At 51.4% G+C, this 23,728-nt stretch overlaps 1 protein-coding gene across 5 annotated transcripts in view; it reads left to right on the forward strand.

The window, feature by feature from the left end:
* Positions 1-7,063: 7,063 nt before the first annotated feature.
* Positions 7,064-23,728, forward strand: part of LOC134354054 (pleckstrin homology domain-containing family A member 4-like) — a 66,298-nt gene continuing 49,633 nt past the window's right edge. For all 5 annotated transcript variants that reach the window (XM_063062765.1, XM_063062767.1, XM_063062766.1 and 2 more), the window contains exons 1-4: positions 7,064-7,278; positions 20,141-20,246; positions 21,265-21,369; positions 22,315-22,387. In XM_063062765.1, coding sequence (XP_062918835.1) covers positions 20,145-20,246; positions 21,265-21,369; positions 22,315-22,387 — 280 coding nt within the window. In that variant the 5' untranslated portion in view covers positions 7,064-7,278; positions 20,141-20,144. The remainder of the gene's footprint in view (positions 7,279-20,140; positions 20,247-21,264; positions 21,370-22,314; positions 22,388-23,728) is intronic.

Genomic DNA, 23,728 nt, shown 5'->3' on the forward strand with positions numbered 1-23,728 from the left:
AACTTAAGTCAGGATCAATGCTTTGGTGTAGGCTTTGAAGGAGGGAGGGCGGCAGGGGGTGAGCGATGAGAACTATGAGGCAAGACGGGGTCAGGGTGGGTATTTGGAGAATCGAAGCGAGCAGCACAGATGCTCCGAGTTATGCGTGACTGGAATCCCTGGCCCGGCTGATCCACGGGGACGCATTCCACATACCAGTCGCATTTCCCTGCCCCCTGCACTCACCCCCTCCCCTCCAGCCCATTACACTGGGACAGGGCAAGGCCAGTCAGCCCTTCAAATTTGTTTTATAGGAGGCAAACATTCACACCCTTAATCTCAGAGCACCAGCGCACTACAGCTAGGAAGATGGCCCTTCGGCCCATCTAGTCCTTGCCAGCCTGGTCTTCTGCTGAGGCACCTGGACCACAGCCCCCCACACCTCTCTCATCCATGTTCCCATACAAACTTAGATGCTACAACTGAACCTACATCTCCCACTTCTGCTGGCACTTCACTCCACACTCTGAGTGAAGAAGTTTCCCCTCAGATTCCCTTTAAATATCTCACCTTTCATCCTAAACTTAAGACCTCTAGTTCTAGACTCACCCAACCTGAGGGGAAAAAGCTTGCCTGCATTTAACCTGTCTATACACCTTGCAATTTTGTATAAAATCTCCCATCACTCTCCTGTGTCCTAATGAATAAAATTCTAACCTGTTCAGCCCATCCCTCTAACGCAAGTCCTCAAATCCCGCAACATCCTTGTAAATTTTCTCCTTGTACAGTACTTCCTTCATTGTGTGGGGCGTGGCCAAGTGGTTAGGGCGTTGGGCTCACGATCTGAAGGTCGTGGGTTCGAGTCTCAGCCAAGGCAGCGTGTGGTGTCTTTGAGCAAGGCACTTAACCACACAATGCTCCAGTCCACCCAGCTGAAAATGGGTACCGGCAAATGCTGGGGGTCAACCTCACGATAGACTGGCGTCCTCTGCGGGAGGGAGTCTCATACTCTCAGTCGCTTCACGCCACAGAAACCGGCATAAGCACCAGCTTGATGGGCCACAAGGCTCGAGACAGACTTTAACTTTTTTTTAACTTCCTTCATTATACAGGGGACTCCAGTTAATTGGGCCATCTCATAATCGAGGCAGCCCTTTATTTGGTGCAACTCTTAAAGAACGAAAACTAAATCAGGGAAATAGCTGATATAGGCTTCATTTATTTGGGACACCATGCTGCTTAGTTGGAGACTGTTGCCAGACAGCTTCTCACTGGCATCAGTCACGTGCACTTGGGTGGCTAATAGACACTACTGCTCAAGTGAACAGTTTTTAAGTAGCATCAGTTGTGCATTTGTGTTCAAAAAGCAGCAATTTTTGTCACAGATGGTTGGCGAGGAATAAGCAATAAGACAATTCAGAACTGCTTTGCTCACTGCGGTTTCCAGCATTCAGGCTTGGAGATGCCAGAAACAGCCGGGAGTGAAGATGAAACAATTTCACTACTTCAACAAGTTATGGACAATCATCTTGACTGTCACAATGAAAATGAAGAAGGATGCAGTCATCTAAAGCATTGTGTGGAGGCAGTCCATTATCTGCACTGGGTGTCTGCACTGATTTTATCGATCACAGTCAATCAAAAGAATACAGGAGATGAATTCCTCTGTCGATAACTAGGAACTAATACAGAGTTTTATAGGACTGTAGAGGTACTAGTAGTGCTCTGATTTGCTCTCTATTTCATTTAAATACATAAATTGTTAATCAGTTAAATCCTTTTTATACCTTTTTAACCATTTCCATGAAACTTTGGCTAATTGGGACAGCTGCATAATTGGGCCAAAAATGTACTGGCCATGTGACCCAATTAACAGGAATCCACTGTAGGTCTTTGACTCTTTGGAATCAAGGGCTGAAGTCTGCCTCCCCAGTCTCCTCTCGATGATTTTCAGGCCTGTTTGCCTGTTTGCCTGTGTCCCAACCCAGTCAGTGAAGTCGTTGCTAAGGCTGGGAGGGGAAAGGTCCATGGGTGAGACAGTAAAGGGGTAAAGGGAGGGAGTGCCGATGGAGGAGTGGGAATTGTGACTATCTCAGATTCAGATTGAGATTTATTTATCATGGGTACGTCATCACACAGTGAAATGCACCTAAGGGTGTGCTGAGTGGGTGGGTGGGTGATGCCCACAAGTGTCACCACACATTCTAGCGTAAACATAGCGTGCCCACAATGCTCAGATAAACAACACAAGCAACAACAGCAAAAGTAGCCCCTTTCTTCCTGCCCACCCGCCCTCACAGACAGTCCTCCAGCACCAGGTCTCCAGTGGACTTACGGACAATAACGTACTGGGTGGGCACAGGAGTACATTCAGCCAGAGACTCATTCCACCGAGATGCAGCACAGAGCGTCATAGGAAGTCATTCCTGCCTGTGGCCATCAAACTTTACAACTCCTCCCTTGGAGGGTCAGACACCCTGAGCCAATAGGGTGGTCCTGGATTTATTTCCTGGCATAATTTACATATTACTATTTAACTATTCATGGTTTTACAGTATTACTATTTAATTATTTATGGTGCAACTGTAACGAACACCAATTTCCCCCAGGATCAATAAAGTATGACTATGACTATGACTATAATAGGCCTTTGACTTCCCCATGGACTTCGGACACTTATTCCATCGGGTTTCAATCTCCAGACTTCCAATCGATCTTCGGTACTGCCCCCTCACTCCACTGGCCCATGATCCACAGATGCCCTGTGCTCCCTATCTCAATGAGCAGGTCTGGGAATCTAATCTGGGTTTAGGGATCGCATCCCGAATGGATTTGGTTCCCAAGGTTTGCTTGTCAACCATCCAGAGCGTCAGGCCGCTGGCTGCTGGATTTGAAAGATCCACGTAATTGGTGGATTTGTGCTGTGTTTTGTGGAGACCAGCTCAGCCCTGCCTTAAAAGAGTCTGACTGCCCCTAGTGAATCACCGCCCCTGGTAGAGCCTCCACTTCACCTCTCCAGAGACCCTGGCTCACCCCTGACCTCGGCTGCTGTCTGCGAGGAGCCTCCACATTCTCCCTGCTCCGGTTTCCGGCCACACCAAAGATGTGTGGGTAGGTAGATCCAATTCTTCTCCTTGACCTTCGGCCCCTCACCCCTACAGGAGCATAGGTCATAGGTCACCAATAGCCCTCTGTCCTGGGCCAGTCTTTCACGTTGTCCCGGGGTGCAGCCCATCTTCTGGCGTTTCGGAGGTTCTGAGCTTTTACGGGGCGAGGTTGCTAGCCCTACACCCAACCCTCCTCCGTCTGCCGCCGGGCTTGGGGCCGTCCATGGCCGAGTTAGGCAGGTCAAATGGCCGTTGTAAATTTGCCCCTAGTGTGTAAGTGAGGGGTAAAAACCAGGAGTAAGGCGGGGAAAACCATGGATTTTTGTTCTCTGTGATTCTCTGCATCGCTGTCCACTCCTCTACCCTGACAGCTCCCCACACATGGCCTCCAAGGGATCAGATTCCCTTCCCGTTGTTGACAACCGTCAGAACAGAACAGTAGCCTGTGTCATGCCAAAGGAATTCTGACGCCCACCTCTCACACTCATAGCCTTTGCAATCAAACTCAGCCAATACTCCATCTCACTGCAGCTGAACCTCACCACAAGCCACCCCCAAGTCCCTCGGAGTACCCTTCACTACCCTCTCAGCTCTGCCTCTTGTTCTCTGTCTCTCAGCTCCTCATGCCCTCACTCTATCTCCCTCTCAGGCTCTTTCTCAATCCTCCCTTCATCTCTCCTTCCACCCTTCACTCAGGCTGTCTTTATCTTTCACAGACTTCCTCCCAGCCTCTCTTCATTAACTATTAACCCACTGATGGCCCCTGCTCACAATTAAAATCTGTCCTCTATGCTTGTCATTATGTTTGACTCCTGGTTCTTGACAGTTGCAACAACCAACAAACAAAGCAAGAATGATTCTAACCGCAGCGTTAACCTGGAATCTGACTGAAGTTCCTGGGGTGGGATTTGAACCGGGCACCTTCGGACCAGGGCCTGATGGTCCGCCAGCTGATCACTGCGATCAATGCCACTGGTCTGGGATGGAGGGAGCCACTGCAGTTGAAGGTGGGACTTGGAGCCTAGACAGAACACTGGGACCTCGATCCGTTCCGAACCCCCTCCTCCCCTTGCCTGAGACGGAAGTTGATGAAGTCTGAGGATTGGCTTGGAGGCTCCGGGAACACGGACTGGGAGGGAACAGGGTGTAAGGTGTGAGGGAAGGGGGATAGGGGCAGAGAAGGCAAGGAGAGTGGGAAGGGAAAATAAAAGGAGGGTGGGTGAGGGAGGAGCGGGAAGGAAGAGGTCTCCAAAGTCAGCCTTTGGAGACCAGAACTGCTGCTATGAGCTGGAGGGTTGCCCAGCCTGAGGACAAGGATCTGCCACTGCAAACAAAACCCTGGTGCAAATTGTACACAAAACCATGAATCTGTATCTAATCAGTGCTGCCCCGCTGCTGGGAGAGTTTGCTGAGTTAGCAAACACTGAATTAACTTTGCTGTCTGTATCCAAACCATATCTGAACACAGACCAGTACAGGCCCTTCGGCCCTTGATGTTTTGCCAACCTTTTAACCTACTCTAAGATCAATCTAACCCTTCCCTCCCACAAAATCCTCCAGTTTTCTGTCATCCATCTGCCTATCTAATTGTCTCTTAAATGTCTCTAACTTATCTGCCCCTACCACCCCAGACAGCGCATTCCACGCATTCAGCACTCTCCGTGTAAAAAACTTACCTCTGATATCCCCCTGCACTTTCCCCCAATCATCTTAAAGTTATGCCCCCGCATTTCTGCCCTGGGAAAAGTCTCCGGATGTCCACTCAACTGTGTCTCTTCTCATCTTGTTCAAAATTCAAAATAAATTTATTATCAAAGTACATATATGTCACCATATACAACCTTGAGATTCATTTTCTTGCGGGCATACTCAGTAAATCCATAACAGAATAATGACCATAATAGAATCAATGCAAGACCGCACTAACTCGGCCGTTCAAGCAACATGCAAAACACATCAAACTGTGCAAATGCAAAAAGATAGAACTAATAATTTATAGGCATCCGTTAGTCTCATGAGACCATGGATTTGCGCCTTGGAAGGTTTCCAGGGCGCAGGCCTGGGCAAGGTTGTGAGAAAGACAAGCAGTTGCCCATGCTGCAAGTCTCCCCTCTCCACGACACCAATGTTGTCCAAGGGAAGGGCATTAGGACCCATACAGCTTGGCACCGGTGTCGTCGCAGAGAAATGTGTGGTTAAGTGCCTTGCTCAAGGACACAACACGCTGCCTCAGCCAAGGCTCAAACTAGCGATCTTCAGATCACTAGATGAATGCCCTAACCACTTGGCCACGTGCCAACACAAGAAATAATAATATAAATAAATAGTTAAGCAATAAATATTGAGAACATGAGATGAAGAGTCCTTGAAAGTGAGCCCATAGGTTGTGGGAATATTTCAATGATGGGCCAAGTGAAGTTGAGTGAAGTTATTCCCTTTGGTTCAAGAGCCTGATGGTTGAGGGGTAATAACTGTTGCTGAACCTGGTGGTGTGAGTCCGGAGGCTTCTGCACCTTCTTCCTGATGGCAGCGGTGAGAAGAGAGTGTGACCTGGGTGGTGGGGGTGGGGGGGTCCCTGATGTTGGATGCTGCTTTCCTGTGACAATGCTCCGTGTAGAAGTGCTGAACGGTGGGGAGGGCTTTACCTGTAATGGACCGGGCCGTATCTACTGGCTTTTCCATTCAAGGGCTTTGGTGTTTCCATACCAGGCCGTGATGAAACCAGTCAGCACACTCACCACTATCAAGTCACCTCTTCACCTCTCATCTTCCTTCACTCAGGAGAGAAAAGCCCGAGTTTGCTCATTATCCTCAGAAGGCACATTCTCCAGTTCACCCAGCGTCCTAGTAAATCTCGTCTGCATTCCCTCTAAAGCTTAAATATTTGAACAGCCTTTATACCCAGTCCTCAGTTGTGCATGTTTAATTTTGTTTTGGAGTAACTGCATTAAAAACAACAGTAGAGGCCTTTAATTAAAATGTCATCTGTGCCCAGCACATCTGGCAAAAAAAGATCTCCAGTGAAGCAATTGACGTCCCCCTTATTGAATCCATACGATAACCCCCTGACCGGGTAAGAGGACTTTTACTCTGTGTCTAACTCAGTATTTCTTTCCTTAAACCATTTTTAAAACGTGTTTGAACATTTTATTACAGACTGGTTTCACATTTTGGTTTTAAAATTGTGTGTGATGTCTGCCTGCGCCCTCCCTGGACATGATTGGTGCCCCTTGAGGTGGGGGTATTTGATGGGGCAGTGTAGAGGGAGTTGGACTTTGTGTCTGACCTACCCTGTGGCTGCCGAATGAAGTATTGGTTGTCTAAGTTGGCTTATTGCTGCCACTGTACCCAGATACAGCAGTCAGCTTGTCTTGCATACTGTTCGCACAGATCAGACCATTACATGGTGCACTGAGGTAGAACAAGATCATTATGATGGACGGAAACACAAGAGATTCTGCAGATGCTGGAAATCCAGAGCGACGCACACAAAATGCTGGAGGAAACCGGCAGGTCGGGCAGCATCTATGGAGAGGAATAAACAGTGAGCGTTCCCCGGCCGAGACCCTTCATCGCGGAAGAGTGAGGGCTTTGTGCCTACCCTGGGAGTACTTGATGGGAAAGGCTGGAGGGAGCTTAACTCTGTATCTGAAACGCGTTTCTAGCTGTGAATGTGTGAAAGATGTGAGTGAGGGAGTTTGAATAGACATCCGACTCATGGTTTGCCTCCCCCGGGAGTGTGTGATGGCACGTTCTGCTTGATACGGGATATATCCTCAATAAAATTACCTCTTGCCAGTGAACAGATCTCCCGTTTTATTCCTTAAATTCAGAGGCTGTGAATTCAGAGCGGAGGTGCCGTCAGTTGCTTGCGGCCTGCGCTGGCGTGGAACTCAGAGTGTTAAAGTATTGTGGGAGGTAGCGGATAATTATAATATATTTAGCAGGCGAGCTGGGGATAGGGTACAGTTGCCATGTGTGTGGCTGTGGATTGTCTGCTCCTGAAATAGTTATGCAGAGTAAATGAAATGGGTTGGCGATTGGTGGAAAGGGTACCCGAGTGAAGGAGACAGCCCGTGGGGGGGAGATCCGCCCCGCAGCTGCCACCCGTGTCCGGAGCAGACGGAGCCTCGGCGACCCGCCGCCCGCGAACCGAGACGCACTCTACCCCGGTGTCCTTGACCGCTGAACGGTGAGTGAAGCGGCTGGCGAGGGAGGCTTGGTGCGGGGGTGAAGGGGGAGGCGGTTCGAGCTGGGGGTTTCTTTAGCATCTACCTGTGACGGGAAGGCTGCTGGCGGTGGGATCGAACATCTTCCTCCCTGGATGCGGGGCTGAAAAGACCCGGAGATGATCAACGCCTCCTCTCCTGGCTGAAGGGAGATGGGCTGACGCCCCTCTGAGTCCCGGGATGGACAAATCTGTCCATCAACCACCCCCCCTTCCCCAGAGAAGAGACACCCCTCTACCCCCCCCAGAGAAGAGACACCCCTCTACCCCTCCAGAGAAGAGACACCCCGCCACCCCTCTCCCTCCCACCTCACCGATTCAAGGTCATGCCCCTTCGGCCCTGAAAACCCTCACTACGCTGGTGGATGACCCCCTTCCGAACTGAGGAGGAAGGTTTGTGGGATCGGTGGGAGGGGAAAGGTAGAGGGGCTTTGAGGGGGTTATGGAGAGGGGTTAGTGGGTGGGGAAGATGGGGGTCGTTGACTGTGGTCACGTGGGGTTGGTGATGGAGGAGGTTAGTGATGGAGGTGAGGTTGATGATGGAGGTGAGGTTAGTGATGGAGGTGAGGTTGGTGATGGGGGTTGGTGATGGAGGGGGTTGGTGATGGAGGGGATTGGTAATGGAGATGAGGTTGGTGATGGAGGGGGTTGGTGATGGAGGGGGTTGGTGATGGAGGGGATTGGTAATGGAGATGAGGTTGGTGATGGAGGGGGTTGGTGATGGAGGGGGTTGGTGATGGAGGGGATTGGTAATGGAGATGAGGTTGGTGATGGAGGGGGTTGGTGATGGAGGGGGTTGGTGATGGAGGTGGTTGGTGATGGAGGGGGTTGGTGATGGAGGTGGTTGGTGATGGAGGTGGTTGGTGATGGAGGGGGTTGGTGATGGAGGGGGTTTGGTGTGGAGGTGGGGTTGGTGATGGAGGTGAGGTTGGTGATGGAGGGGGTTGGTGATGGAGGTGGGGTTGGTGATGGAGGTGAGATTGGTGATGGAGGTGGAGTTGGTGATGGAGGTGAGGTTTGGTGATGGAGGGGGTTAGTGATGGAGGTGAGGTTGGTGATGGAGGTGAGGTTGGTGAAGGAGGGGGTTGGTGATGGTGAGGTTGGTGATGGTGAGGTTAGTGATGGAGGTGAGGTTTGGTGATGAAGGGGGTTGGTGATGGAGGTGAGATTGGTGATGGAGGTGGAGTTGGTGATGGAGGTGAGGTTTGGTGATGGAGGGGGTTAGTGATGGAGGTGAGATTGGTGATGGAGGTGGAGTTGGTGATGGAGGTGAGGTTTGGTGATGGAGGGGGTTAGTGATGGAGGTGAGGCTGGTGATGGAGGTGAGGGTGGTGATGGAGGTGAGGTTGGTGAAGGAGGGGGTTGGTGATGGAGGTGAGGTTGGTGATGGAGGGGGTTGGTGATGGAGGTGGTTGGTGATGGAGGGGGTTGGTGATGGAGGTGAGGTTTGGTGATGGAGGGGGTTAGTGATGGAGGTGAGATTGGTGATGGAGGTGGAGTTGGTGATGGAGGTAAGGTTTGGTGATGGAGGGGGTTAGTGATGGAGGTGAGGCTGGTGATGGAGGTGAGGGTGGTGATGGAGGTGAGGGTGGTGATGGAGGTGAGGTTGGTGATGAAGGGGGTTGGTGATGAAGGGGGTTGGTGATGGAGGTGAGATTGGTGATGGAGGGGGTTGGTGATGGAGGGGGGTTGGTGATGGAGATGAGGTTGGTGATGGAGATGGGGTTGGTGTTGGAGGTGGGGTTGGTGTTGGAAGTGTGGTTGGTGATGGGGGGGTTTGGTGATGGAGGGGGTTGGTGATGGAGGGGGGTTGGTGATGGAGATGAGGTTGGTGATGGAGGGGGGTTGGTGATGGAGGTGAGGTTGGTGATGAAGGGGGTTGGTGATGGAGGTGAGGTTGGTGATGGAGGGGGTTGGTGATGGAGGGGGTTGTTGATGGAGGGGGTTAGTGATGGAGGTGAGGTTGGTGATGGAGGTGAGGTTGGTGATGGAGGTGGTTGGTGATGGAGGTGGTTGGTGATGGAGGTGGTTGGTGATGGAGGGGGTTGGTGATGGAGGGGGTTGGTGATGGAGGGGGTTGTTGATGGAGGTGGTTGGTGATGGAGGGGGTTGGTGATGGAGGTGGTTGGTGATGGAGGGGGTTGGTGATGGAGGGGGTTGTTGATGGAGGTGGTTGGTGATGGAGGGGGTTGGTGATGGAGGTGGTTGGTGATGGAGGGGGTTGGTGATGGAGGGGGTTGGTGATGGAGATGAGGTTGGTGATGGAGATGAGGTTGATGATGGAGGTGAGGTTGGTGATGGAGGGGGTTAGTGATGGAGGTGAGGTTGGTGATGGAGGTGGTTGGTGATGGAGGGGGTTGTTGATGGAGGGGGTTAGTGATGGAGGTGAGGTTGGTGATGGAGGTGAGGTTGGTGATGGAGGGGGTTGTTGATGGAGGGGGTTAGTGATGGAGGTGAGGTTGGTGATGGTGAGGTTGGTGATGAAGGGGGTTGGTGATGGAGGGGGGTTGGTGATGGAGGGGGGTTGGTGATGGTGAGGTTGGTGATGGAGATGAGGTTGGTGATGGTGAGGTTGGTGATGAAGGGGGTTGGTGATGGAGATGAGGTTGGTGATGGAGGGGGTTGGTGATGGAGGGGGGTTGGTGATGGAGGTGGTTGGTGATGGAGGGGGTTGGTGATGGAGGTGGTTGGTGATGGAGGGGGTTGTTGATGGAGGTGGTTGGTGTGGAGATGAGGTTGGTGATGGAGATGAGGTTGGTGATGGAGGGGGTTGTTGATGGAGGTGGTTGGTGATGGAGGTGGTTGGTGTGGAGATGAGGTTGGTGATGGAGGTGGTTGGTGATGGAGGGGGTTGTTGATGGAGGTGGTTGGTGATGGAGGTGGTTGGTGATGGAGGGGGTTGGTGATGGAGGTGGTTGGTGATGGAGGGGGTTGTTGATGGAGGTGGTTGGTGTGGAGATGAGGTTGGTGATGGAGATGAGGTTGGTGATGGAGGGGGTTGTTGATGGAGGTGGTTGGTGATGGAGGTGGTTGGTGTGGAGATGAGGTTGGTGATGGAGGTGGTTGGTGATGAAGGGGGTTGGTGATGGAGGTGGTTGGTGATGGAGGAGGTTGGTGATGTAGGGGGTTAGTGATGGAGGTGAGGTTGATGATGGAGATGAGGTTGGTGTAGAGATGAGGTTGGTGTGGAGATGAGGTTGGTGATGAAGGGGGTTGGTGATGGAGGTGAGGTTGGTGATGGAGGTGGGGTTGGTGATGGAGGAGGTTGGTGTGGAGATGAGGTTGGTGATGGAGAGGGTTTGGTGTGGAGGTAACGTTGGTGATGGAGGGGGTTTGGTGATGGAGGTGAGGTTGGTGTTGGAGGTGGGGTTGGTGTTGGAAGTGTGGTTGGTGATGGAGGGGGTTTAGTGATGGAGGGGGTTGGTGATGGAGGGGGGTTGTTGATGGAGGTAAGGTTGGTAATGGAGGGGGGTTGGTGATGGAGATAAGGTTGGTGATGGGGGGGTTTGGTGTGGAGGTGAGGTTGGTGATGGAGGGGGGTTGGTGATGGAGATGAGGTTGGTGATGGAGGGGGTTTGGTGTGGAGGTGAGGTTGGTGATGGAGAGGATTGGTGATGGACAGGGGTTAGTGATGGAGCGGGGTTGGTGATTGAGGGGAGTTGTTGAAGGAAGTGAAGCTCCATGGGTTTGTGGGGGGTGGGTGTCGTGGTCCCATTGGGTGTTGGGCAGGAAGAGCTGGCCAGGTGGGTGAGGATGGCACTGGTGATGAAGAGGGGGTGGGGGAGGTGACTGTGAGTGGGCTTGGCAGAGAGATGGGGGGAAGGGTCCACTGGTGGTGTGGTTGGGGAAGAAGTAGTGACTTCTGGGGGTCAAACAGGGGGGATAGTGGGTAGACTCCATGATGGGGAAAGGATTTGGGATCAATGCTGTGGACTTACTGAGATGGCAAGATTCAGTGCTGGGCCCATAACGTGGGGGGAATAATGAATAGCACAGAATAGTGACACCGAATGCAAGACATCTCTCATCATCCACGGCCAGGAATGAGATTATTCTCCGTTCACTTGTGTTATTTATTTATAGATCCAGCGAGCGAGTTATTTTAACCTCTCAATTCCTGATGCATTGGATGTTTCTGGAGACAGGTGGCTTTTCATCACTGGGTTCCCACCCGCCCCGGCTGCAGGTGGGGCTCAAGGGTTGGGGAGTCACCCCACTGAGCAGAAACACGAACAGCTCGAGCCGAGGGTGGGGAGGGAGAAGTCCCAGTAGGGTACCTACTAGTAGGAGTTGTGCGATCAGTCAGACCAAGTCCCAAGGGCTGTCTATTGGTGGGTCCTCAGCTGGGACCAGGGTGGATGCGTGTTAGTGATGCCTGTGGTCAGTGGTTGGGTCTTTTGGTTGTTTGGTCCCTCCTTGCTCTCTGTGGCAGAGCGGAGGTCATCCTCACGTAGCGCAGCTCTCTCTCGAACATCTCCTGCGGGCGCGTCCCCCGAATGCATTGTCTCCACGGTTTTCCAGTTGTCGTGTTGAATTTCTTCAGGGTACCTCGTGAGAGCGAAGTGGGCACTTGCTCCAAGGCCAAGTGACCTGTGCTGACACAGTCCGTTGAATTGTACAAACTTTTCACCCAAAACCCATCCTCCCAGTGGATGGCCTTCTTCCCAACTAAAGATAGGACGGCTCTGGAATGGGGGTGGGGAGAATGAGCTGATGATTATTGGGGCAGGGGGAGACACTGGCATTCACAATAGTTGGTGATGAGGTAGCCTACCCAAGCAACAGTAAAGGGGCGAATCCCCCGATCCTCACCATGGAGGGTACTGTTGAATAATGTGAGTCTCTTCTGAATGGTTCTACCTTCGGCCAGTTCCCTACCCTCAGTTATAAGCTCACACCCCTCGAGGGATAGGCAGGACTGGGAGTAATCATGAGAACCCCACCCCATAAACCCAAGGCTTGTGTTTCTATTTGGGAAAGAGGGGGTTTTGAAGTAACTTGCAGAGAACGCCCACATTTTGTAGGTACCCCTGAGCTGAGGAATAAGGAGGTGGGGAGGGAGAACGGTGAGAAGAATGAGGTTAAGTTTTGAACTAGACCTGGTATAATACCTGGCCGTGCATGAAGTGTTAGCAAGAAATAATGAGGGCAGAGGTCGATGAAGTGAACTGGGGCCAAGGACTCAGGGGTAGAGTGCAAGTGAGATAAGGGATTGGGGACCAAATGAAAGTGAGACAATTGCCTTTTTGAATGAGACATTCAAAATTCAATACTGGAAATTCTCACCAGGTCAGACAGCATCTGTAGAGAGGGAAACCGTTTTTTTCAGGATCATGACATTCGATCAGGATTAGAAATAATACCTTTCAAATTCCGGGAGAAAGACTAAGTGAGTATCTACCAGATGAGGAGTCTTGGCCTGAAACGTCGACTGTTTATTCCTCTCCATAAATACTGCCTGACCTGCTGAGTCCCTCCCGCATTTTGTGTGTGTAGTTCTGCAGAGTCCTTTATATCTCCAGAGATCAGCTGAGCATTTCCAGAACTTCTTGATTTTTATTCAATACATGTTCCTGCTTCCAATTTCCACCATTTTGTTTTTAGACAGCTGCCTTATCTTTAGTCCCAGAATTCAGTGGGAGAGATCTTCAGCTGGCTTGGAGAACCAAATCTTTACAGAACTGACCAGTCCCTCATTCCAGTGTCCTTCCCCTCATCCCTCCCTTCTAACTTAGTGACAGCCAGTGATTGCTGAGGGGAGTACTGGGATCTCAGGAATTGGAGAGGGTGAAATTCAGAGTTAGTGGAGGGCCTCTGTGGACAGTGCTAACACGGCAGCGGCAAAGCATCCATTCGTGGCCCCCCCCCATAGCAGGTGGTGGACAGCAGGGGTGGTGATCCTGGTTCAGTAGCTCCCCAGAAGATGATGGCTCGTGTGGTCAAGCTAAGACATGACATGTTGACTGTGGAAGATCTCCTTCCCTAATCTTCCTGGCCTATATCCACCTCCTGCTCCACGTCCCCCCTCCTCATCCCTCTGCCCCACCTTTACCTCCAGCTATCTCCCTCCAGCCCTTCATTACTCTCTCTCTCCTCCCCTCCCCCCTTCTCTTCTTCCATCTCTGTGCCTCCTACACCCCATGCTGGCAGCTCCCTTTGTCCTGCTCTGCCTTGGCACTGAGACTCGAATGAATACTGAATAACTGGTGGGAGGAAGGAGACAGGGCCTCTTCTGTGATCACAGCTCGTGAAATAAAAGGGTTTCCTCCATGCTTAGGGTGACTGCTGCCGGCTATTAACTCCTTCCCTGCTGAATTTGGGCCCTCAGTGGTTTGGGACGTAGGGTCTCACTGGACCCATTGTCAATCATTCTCCGCCAGTCCCACACACGCAATGGAAAGGCCCCTCTCCTCCTTTGACCTTTCACACTCAAAGGCCAGTCTGTTGAGTTACAACATTGTCCTCTCGTCGGCTGACCTTTCGGTTTGGTTTCGGGCCAGATCGGGGGTGAAAGGGGATGAGATGATGTGGTTCTTGGGAATGTCGTCTTTTCATCCCTGGGAGAAGTCAGAATAGAAGTTAAAGGCAGACCACATTATGTCTCTGACAACAAATTAAGGTGCGGATACTGTTAAAGGCACAGGCACTCTTAAAAATAATGTCCTTTTGCCCTGAAGCTCACAGTGAACGCACAGGAGCAAGTGTACACTGACTGAGTGTGAGTGAATGGAAAGAGGCCCTTCAGCCCATCAAGTCCCGTGCTGTCCATCAAGATTCACTACACTATCCCTCCACTAATGCTACTTTCTAATTCTCTCCATGTTCCCATCAACTCTCCCCAGATTCTAACGCACACCAAAACACGAGGGCCAATTTACAACGGCCTCTTAACCTGCCAACCTGCAGGTGTCTGAGAGGAAATCGGAGTGTCCGCAACAACCCCAGGTGGTCAGAATCAGGTTTATCAGTGCCAACTCATCTACCGTGAAATTTGTGGTTTTGCAGCAGCAGTACAGTATAAAGATATAAAGATTTGTAACATTGAGAAAGAGGAATGATGTGGTAATATTCACGAGCTCCTGGACTGTTCAGAAATCTGATGGCGGAGGGGAAGAAGTCGTTTGGACCAAGCCAAGGTTTGACTGATGTAAGTGTTGGGCTGAATTGAAAAGGTCAGGCATGGGCTGAATTGGGGCAACGGGTCCCGGGTCCGAGGGCATATCGAGGTGGCAGGGCCCGGGTCCGAGAGTGAGGGATGACCCGCTGGTTGGCCGAATTAAGCTCCGGGCCAGATTGAGAAGGTCAGGGTGCCGGGGCCGGAGGAGAGGGACGGGCCGGCGTCCGGCTCACTGCTTCGCAAGGTTTACTCACCTCTGTGCTGAACTGAGGCAGTGGTCTGCGACTAACGGGCTCCTGGATCGGCTGTGACCGGCCTCGTGGCTATGGGCTCACTTTCGTGAACTTCAGTTCCGAATGTCATTTGCTGACTTTTATTGTTTGCACCATTTGGTTTTTCTTCCCCTGCACTCTGGGTGTTTGAGGGTGTTTCAAATGGGTTCTTTGTTTTGTGGCTGCCTGCAAGGAGGCAAATCTCAAGGTTTTATCGAGTATTTAAAGGCATCCGTTAGTCTTGCATGGATCTGCGCCTGGAAAGTCTTCACTCTCCAGGGCGCAGGCCTGGGCAAGGTTGTATGGAAGACCAGCAGTTGCCCATGCTGCAAGTCTCCCCTCTCCACGACACCGATGTTGTCCAAGGGAAGGGCATTAAGACCCATACAGCTTGGCACCAATGTCGTCGCGGAGCACTGTGTGATTAAGTGCCACAACATGCCGCCTCGGCTGGGGCTCGAACTCACGACCTTCAGGTCGCTAGTCCAAAGCCTTAACCACTTGGCCACGTGCCCATTTATCTAGTATACATATTTTGATAATAAATGTACTTTGAACTTTGCGTGTGGGTCTTCAGGCTCCCGTGCCTCTTCCCCAATGTGAAGAGACTTGCCCCAGGCAGTGAGACAATTAATGATGGATGCCACCTCCTTGAGACGTCGCCTCTTGGAGATGCCCTTGACGCTGGGGAGGACAGTGCCCGTGATGGGGCTGGTTGAAGATGCAAACCCTCTGTAGCTTCATTCGATCCTGTGCACCGGAGCCTTCACACCTGGCTGGGATGCAAACCAGTCCGAATGCTCCCCATCGTACCTCTATACGTTGGTCTTCAGCAACGTGGTGAATCTCCTCAAGCTCCTAACTAGAGCCACTGGCGTGCCTTCTTCATGACTCCATCGATGTGTCGAGCCCAGGATAGGTCCTCTGAGATGTTGACGCCCTAATGCTTGAAGCGGCTCACCCTTTCCTCCGCTGACCCCCTGAAAGAGAACTGGTGTGTGTCCTCCCCAACTTCCCCTTCTTGAAGTTTTGCTGATGCTGAAGGAAAGGGTTTTATTGTGCCACCGGTCAACCAGCTGATCCAGCTCACTCCTGGTCGTCTCCTCACTATCTGAGAATCTGCCACCAACAGTGGTGTCATCAGCCGACTGATAGATAGTGTTTGAGCGGTGCTTCTCCACACAGCCATGAGCCCAGGGAGAGTAGAGCAGTGGACACACGCCTTTGAGATGTGCCTCTGTTCATTGTCAGTGAGGAGGGGATGGTATTACTGATCTGCACTGACAGGGGGAGAACGTGCGAACTCCACACTGAAAGCCCTGGAGGCCAGGGTTGAATCTGGAGCTCTGCCAGCTGCTGACCATTGTGGTGAGAGTTTGTGAGGGTCTGTTTCCAGCTGCAGAGCACAGAGTCTTTGGGCCATTCCCGGTTCCAGTCCCAGGGGTCAGAGGCAGAGCGATGACTGGTCCTGACTACAGGCTCGCCTGTTCTCACTGGTTCGACCTTTGCTCGGGGTTAAAAGCCACGGCACTTCCAGCCGGCAGGAGGTGCAGATGGCAGAGCTGTTGGCAAACCACTCAAGACAACCAGGGAGATAAACTGGAGCCGGGACAGAGGCTTCTCTGAGACTTCCCAGCAACAAATGAGGCAATGAGTGCAGTAACGTCTTGGTGCAGGGGCACGACTGAGGGAGCACCCCGATGTAGGGCACGACTGAGGGAGCACCCCAATTATGTAGGGCATTGTGAGGGAGCACCCCGATGATGTAGGGCATTGTGAGGGAGCGCCCTGATGATATAGGGCATTGTGAGGGAGCACCTGGGGTTGTAAGGCATGACTGAAGGAGCACCTCAATGATGTAGGGCATTGTGAGGGAGCACCTGGGGTTGTAGGGCAGCAGTGAGGGAGCACCCCGATTATGTAGGGCAGCAGTGAGGGATCACCCCAATGATGTAGGGCAGCAGTGAGGGAGCACCTCACTGATGTAGGGCATTGTGAGGGAGCACCTGGGGTTGTAGGGCATGACTGAGGGAGCACCCTGGTCTTGTAGAGAAGTACTGAGGGAGCACCCTGTGTTGTAGGGTAATTCTGAGGGAGCACCTGGTGTTATGGGCCAGGACTCGGGGAGTATCCTCGTGATGAAGGGCAGGACTGAGGGAGATCTGTGAAAGATTCAAGGCAGGGTTACCTTACCCATGGTTGGTTTGGCAGGGAATGTGCAGTGTTGCACGAGAGTCTCACGAACGTTTGGTTTGAGTGGAGTGGGCAGCATTGTTGGGTATTGGCCTGACGTAGAGAGCCGCTGTGGTCGACAAGGCAACCTGACCAAATTGAATGTCTGGAGGCTGCATGCCTACACAGGGACTCTGGACGTCAGAGGGACCACTGTAGAGCAAATGGACTTCTCACACCGATCTCCACAGGAATTGGTACTGGGTCCATTGACAATTCCTCATGGATATTAATGATACAGATGATAATGTGGCAAACTGGATCAGCAAATTTGCGGATGACACCAAGACTGGGGCAGAGTCGATGACAAGGAAGGCTATCAAAGCTTGCAGAAGGATCTGGACCAGCTGGAAAAATAGGACAAAAATGAGAAATGGAATTTAATGCAGAAAGCTGTGAAGTGCTCCACTTTGGGAGGGTAAACCAGGGTAAGACTTGCACGGGGAATGGTAGGACAAAGGGATCTGGGAATACAGGTCCATAATTCCTTGAAAGTGGCATGGCAAGTAGAGAGGGTCATAAGAAGAGCTTTTGGCTCATTGGCCTTCATAAATCAGGGCTCTGAGAACAGGAGTTGGGAGGTTGCAGTTGTATAGGCTATAGGAAATTCTTCCACATCTCTGTCCTAAAGTGACGTATTCTGAGGCTGTACCCTCTAAAGAAACCACCCTCTCCACGGCCACTGGTGAGATGTTGGTGAGGCCTACTGAGTGCAGTTCTTGTCACCTACCCACAGGAAAGATGTCCATGAACTTGAAAGAGGATGGAGAAAACTTATGAGGATGTTTCCACGACCGGAGGACCTGAAATAAAGGTTGAGTAGGTTCAGACTTTATTTCCTGGAGCTCAGGAGGACGAGGGGATATCTTCAAAGTTCAAAGTAAATTTATTATCTAAGTACGTATATGTCACCATATACAACCTTGAGATTCATTTTCTTGTGGGCATACTCAATAAATCCATAATAGAATAATAACTATGATAGAATCAATGAAAGACCCCACCAACTGGGTGTTCAACCAGAGTGCAAAAGACAACAAACAGTGCAAATACAAAAAGAAAGAAATAATAATAATAATAATAATAAATAAGCAATAAATATTGAGAACATGAGATGAAGAGTCCTTGAAAGTGAGTCCATAGGTTGTGGGAACATTTCAGTGTTGGGGCAAGTGAAGTTGAGTGAAGTTATGCCCTTTGGTTCAAGAGCCTGATGGTTGAGGGGTAATAACAGTCCCTGAACCTGGTGGTGTGAGCCCTGAGGCTGCTGTAACTTCTCCTGCTCAATGGTGGGGAGGGCTTTAGCCATGATAGACTGGACTGTATCCTCCACTTTTTGAAGGATTCTCCCGTCAGGGTTCGACGTGTTTTCTGTTCAGAGACATTCTTCTGAACTTCACTGTTGTAATGTGTGGTTATTTGAGTTACTGTCGCCTTCCTGTCAGCTTGAACCAGTCCGGCCGTTCTCCTCTGACCTCTCTCGTTAACAAAGCGTTTTCACCCTCAGAACCGCTGCTCACTGGATGTTTTATTTTGTTTTTCGCACCGTTCTCTGTAAACTCTAGAGACTTTGTGCGTGAAAATCCCAGGAGACCTCTAGTTTCCGAACACTCAAAACACCCTGTCTAGCACCAACAATCACTCCATGGTCAATCACAAACAAGAGAAAATCTGCAGATGCTAGAGATCCAAAGCAACACACACAAAATGCTGGAGGAACTCAGCAGGCCAGGCAGCATCTATGGAAAAGAGTAAACAGTCGACGTTTCAGGCCGAGACCCTTTGGCAGGACTCACAGTCAAAGTCACTTAGATCACATTTTTTCCCCCATTCTGATGTTTGGTCTGAACAACAACTGAACCTTTTGACCACATCTGCCTGTTTTCATGCATTGAGTTTGCATTGTCTGCAGATGCACAGAGTGAATGAGAGAGCTATGGAGGACTATGTTCTGGGTGCAGGGAGATGGGACTTGGCAGAAGACCAGACTAGATGGGTCAAAGGATATGTTCCTGTGGTTGAGCGCTCTGTGACACTACAAAGGGATCCTTCTTTATGAAAAACACACTCAGAAATCTGTGCAAACTAACAAACACAACGAAGTGCAGAATACCCCAAGGAACAGCAATGTGCCAGTGAAAATCCAGGCCTTTCTTTTTAATTAGTGTTACCACTCGCTTGGGAAGTGGGTCTTTATAGAGTGCCAGGGTGGAGATACGTCTCTACCAAAGGAGGTGCTCCTTCCCTCCGCTAGCCTGCAGATCACCCTTGAGTAAGGTGTAGCATCTGCTTAGCACCCCCACCTGATCAGAGTCACGTGAAACCATGGGAGCAGGTGGTGGATGGTCGTTCCAGCATCTGATGCATATCACAAGTCCTGGTGATGCGACCACTGATGCCAAGCAATCTCTGAAGAGTATTGATAATGGCTGGCATCACCCGTCTTGTAAAGACACTGCCCAGAAGAAGGCAATGGCAAACCACTTCTGCTAAGAACGATCACGGTCATAGGCCATGATCACCCACGTCATACGACACGGTGCATAATAATGACGGGAGCTACACAGCACAGAAAGAGGCCTTTCAACTCACTAAGTCCTTGCTGACCTTCCAGCACCCATCCACGCTAATCCCACATTACTCTCCCCTCATTCCATCAACTCTCCACAGAACCCACCCCTCATCTACACACCAGGGCTGGGTTACAATGGCCAGTTAACCTACCGGCCGACGCGCTTGGGATGTAGGGGGAACTCGGAGCACCCATAATCACAGGTGGAACGTGCAGACTCTGCACAGATAGCGCCCGAGGTCGGGATTGAACCTGGGATCTCTGGACCTGTGAGACAGCGGCTCTGCCCACCGCGCCATTCTTTAGATATCCCATCGCAGTGATCAAACACACCCTTCTGAATGGTGCTGGACCTCGGTGATAGGGAGGAAGGATTAAGTAACTGGGTCCTCGGTGTAGAGCAAGGTGCAGGAGTGCCCACAGTGATGGTGAGACAACCATTAATTTGTGGGACATGCCATTCTGGGTCTTGGGCTAAACATGTGGGGTTTTTTTTACATGGCTGGTTTTTGTTTGCCTGCTATTTTGAACATGCTGTGTATGGTTTGCACCTTGGCCTCAGAACGCTGTTTCGTTCGGCTGTATCCATGTTTAGTTGAATGATACTTAAACTGGAATTTGATTTGATTCCAGGCAAATGGCAGAGATGTCCGAGATACCCGACAGACCGCAGAGCGAAGTCAGCCAGGGCTCCAGCATCGGCAACATCTCCTCCCTCTCCACCCCTCTGGGCTCAAAGGTTAGTGAGCGTTGGGAACAAAATGGCTCTCTCCTCCTCCACAAACCCTCCCCACCCTTCCTCCTCTTGCCCCACACCTCGTTGGCCATCTTCACTCTCCCCCCCCGACTGATAATCCCTCCTCCAGATCCCCAACGAGCGGGACGAGGTGATTTAGCCCCTCAGTATCAATTCCACATCTGATTCTCTTCCAACATCCCGATGGATTTGCCATTGAAATTCCAAGTGACTGATTTTTCAGGGGATTTCCCAATTTCAACCTCCACTCCGTCAAACTTTGTCATAGAGTCATACAGGTGGAAATCAGGCCCCTCGGTCCAACTGGACCGTACTGATCAAGATTCCCATCCAAAACTGGCCCCATTTTCCATAACCCTCTAAAGCAGGAGCTTCCTAGCCCAACCTGGGGAGAAACTGACCATGGCACGAAAAAGGCTGGGAACGCCTACTCTATGTCTAAACCTGTCCTGCCAATGTCCCTGTTTTAAGTGTTGTTAATGTACCTGCCTCAGCCAATTCCTCCAGCAGCTCATTCCAGATACGGACCACCCCCTGGGTGAAAAGGTTGTCTCTCAGGTTATCTCTCCCCTCACAGCTTGACAATGTTACTCATAAGGGCCACCTTATTAGACAAGTGTCGGTCTCTGAATCAGTGCTCCGGATTCTACAACTACAGTGCTCTTGTGGGAATCTGGAGGAGCGGTTGGGGAATGCCGGAGATTGGTATCGAACCCGGGTCTCCGGCACCGGGAGGCAGCGACTCTACCGGTTGCGCTACTGTGCCTTCCCCCGCCCCCGGTTCAGGGGGAAATGTCTTCTGGAGTTGCCGAGTGACGAGCCTCGGCTGTTCTTCCACTGGTGACACTCTGGGGCTGTGGGACACATCTCGGGGTTCCTAGCCTCATGGCGTGACCCTTACGGGGAGGGGGGCAGCGCGACGGGTGCGCTGATGAAGACCCTCTCGAACCGGGTCTCTGGCTCTGTCAGCGATCCTAAACCCTGTCTGTGTCCCGTGCAGCCGATCAGACCGATGAAGAAAGTGCACACCTTCGGCAAGCGGGAACAGGCGATCAGACGGGACCCCAACTCCGTCACTGTGATCCGGGGCTGGCTCTACAAGCAGGTAGAGGACGAGGGGAGGGGAGGGGAGGGGAGGCGCGGCTGGAGGAGGGGAGGTGGGGACGGAAAGGGGTGGGGAGAGAGTTGGGCACGAGGTGAGGGAGGGAGCTGGAGTGGAATCGAGGAGAGTGCAGGCCGGGATATCGTTGGACGTGCACAGGCGGGGAGCAGAGATCGGGAGCTGACTGTTCCAGTTCCAGGGTGGAAACAGCTTCTACCTGCGACGAGTTCGACAGGTGATTTGAGACCCCGGCACAGGGGCGACGGTCAATAGAACTGCTCCACGGTCATTCCAAATGTGGAGCATCAGCTCCCTCTGGTGGGAGAAACGTTCCGGTGCAACCTCGAGTTCAGAGATTCCGGGGTCGGGAATAGAAGCCAGATCACTGCCCCCATAGTCCCGGGAAACAACCATGGGAACCGTACCTCAGGGAGACTCAGTACACCGAGGAGAGTCAACACCTTCCTCAGTGACTCTACCCGACAGATTCACACCTTCAGGGACTGTACCCCAGGGAGAGTCTATGTCTCAGGGACTGTACCCCAGGGGGAGTCTATGTCTCAGGGACTGTACCCCAGGGAGAGTCTGTCTCAGGGATTGTACCCCAGGGAGAGTCTATGTCTCAGGGACCGTACCCCAGGGAGAGTGTATGTCACAGGGCATGTACCCCAGGGAGAGTCTACATCTCAGGGACTGTACCCCAGGGAGAGTTGATACTTCAGGGATTGTACCCCAGGGAGAGTCTATGTCTCAGGGACCATACTCTGGGAAAAGTCTATGTCTCAGGGACCATACCCCAGGGAGAGTCTATGTCTCAGGGACCATACCCCAGGGAGAGTCTGTCACAGGGACTGTACCCCAGGGAGAGTTGTTATTTCAGGGACTGTACCCCAAGGGGAGTTCCCCTGCACCTCTCGCTGAGACATGTTGTTTCTCTCAACATTTCAGGACAGCTCTGGGCTGAAGCTGTGGAAGAGAAGATGGTTTGTCCTGTCCGATTTCTGTCTCTTCTATTACAGAGGTAACTGAACCTGGAAACTGCTCCCCGCCCCTCTCTTCCTCAGGCCGTCCCTCGAGGTCGAGGTTGACTGACTTCCCCTCCGGTTTTGAGGGGGGGAGGACATCTGTGTGGTTTCTTTAACCTAGGGTGGCTGGTTTACACCTGGTGTCACTTAGTGCTGGTTCAACAGCAAGTAAGTGCAAGACTACAGGGGACGAAACTTTGCAACATCACACACACACAAACACACACAAACACACACACACACACACACACACACACACATACACACATATACACACACACACATATACACACACACACACATATACACACACACACACAAACACACACACACACACATATACACACACACACACACACACACACACACACACACACACACACACACACACACAGAGTCCTGATGAAGTGATGAAGGGTCTCGGCCTTAAACGTCTACTGTTTACTCTTTTCCATAGATGCTGCCTGACCTGCTGAGTTCCTCCAGTGTTGTGTGTGTGTTGCCCTTCAGCGTTCATGCTTGCTGCTTATTCTAGCATCTGCCCCCTTCCTTTCTGGTCCTGATAAAGGATTGTGGCCCAAAATGTTAACTCTTTATTCCTCTCCATGGATGCTGCCTGACCTGCTGAGTTTCTCCAGCATTTTGTGTGTGGTACAGTGTATCTACAGGAAATAGACAATAGACAATAGGTGCAGGAGTAGGCCATTCGGCCCTTCGAGCCAGCACCGCCATTCACTGTGATCATGGCTGATCATCCACAATCAGTATCCAGTTCCTGCCGTCTCCCCATAGCCTTTGATTCCGCTATCTTTAAGAGCTCTATCCACCTCTTTTTTGAAAGCATCCAGAGACTTGGCCTCCACAGCCTTCTGGGGCAGAGCATTCCATATATCCATCACTCTCTGGGTGAAAAAGTTTTTCCTCAACTCTGTTCTAAATGGTCTACCCCTAATTCTTAAACTGTGGCCTCTGGTTCTGGACTCACCCATCAGCGGGAACATGCTTCCTGCCTGCAGCGTGTCCAATCCCTTAATAATCTTATATGTTTCAATAAGATCCCCTCTCAGCCTTCTAAATTCCAGATTATACAAGCCCAGTTGCTGCAATCTTTCGACATATGACAGTCCTGCCATCCCGGGAATTAACCTTGTGAACCTACGCTGCACTCCCTCAATAGCAAGAATGTCCTTCCTCAAATTTGGAGACCAAAACTGCACACAATATTCCAGGTGTGGTGTCACCAGGGCCCTGTACAGCTGCAGAAGGACCTCTTTGCTCTTATACTCAATTCCCCTTGTTATGAAGGCCAGCATGCCATTAGCTTTCTTCACTGCCTG

Source organism: Mobula hypostoma, chromosome 11 (assembly GCF_963921235.1).
Source record: "Mobula hypostoma chromosome 11, sMobHyp1.1, whole genome shotgun sequence".
NCBI lineage: Eukaryota > Metazoa > Chordata > Chondrichthyes > Myliobatiformes > Myliobatidae > Mobula > Mobula hypostoma.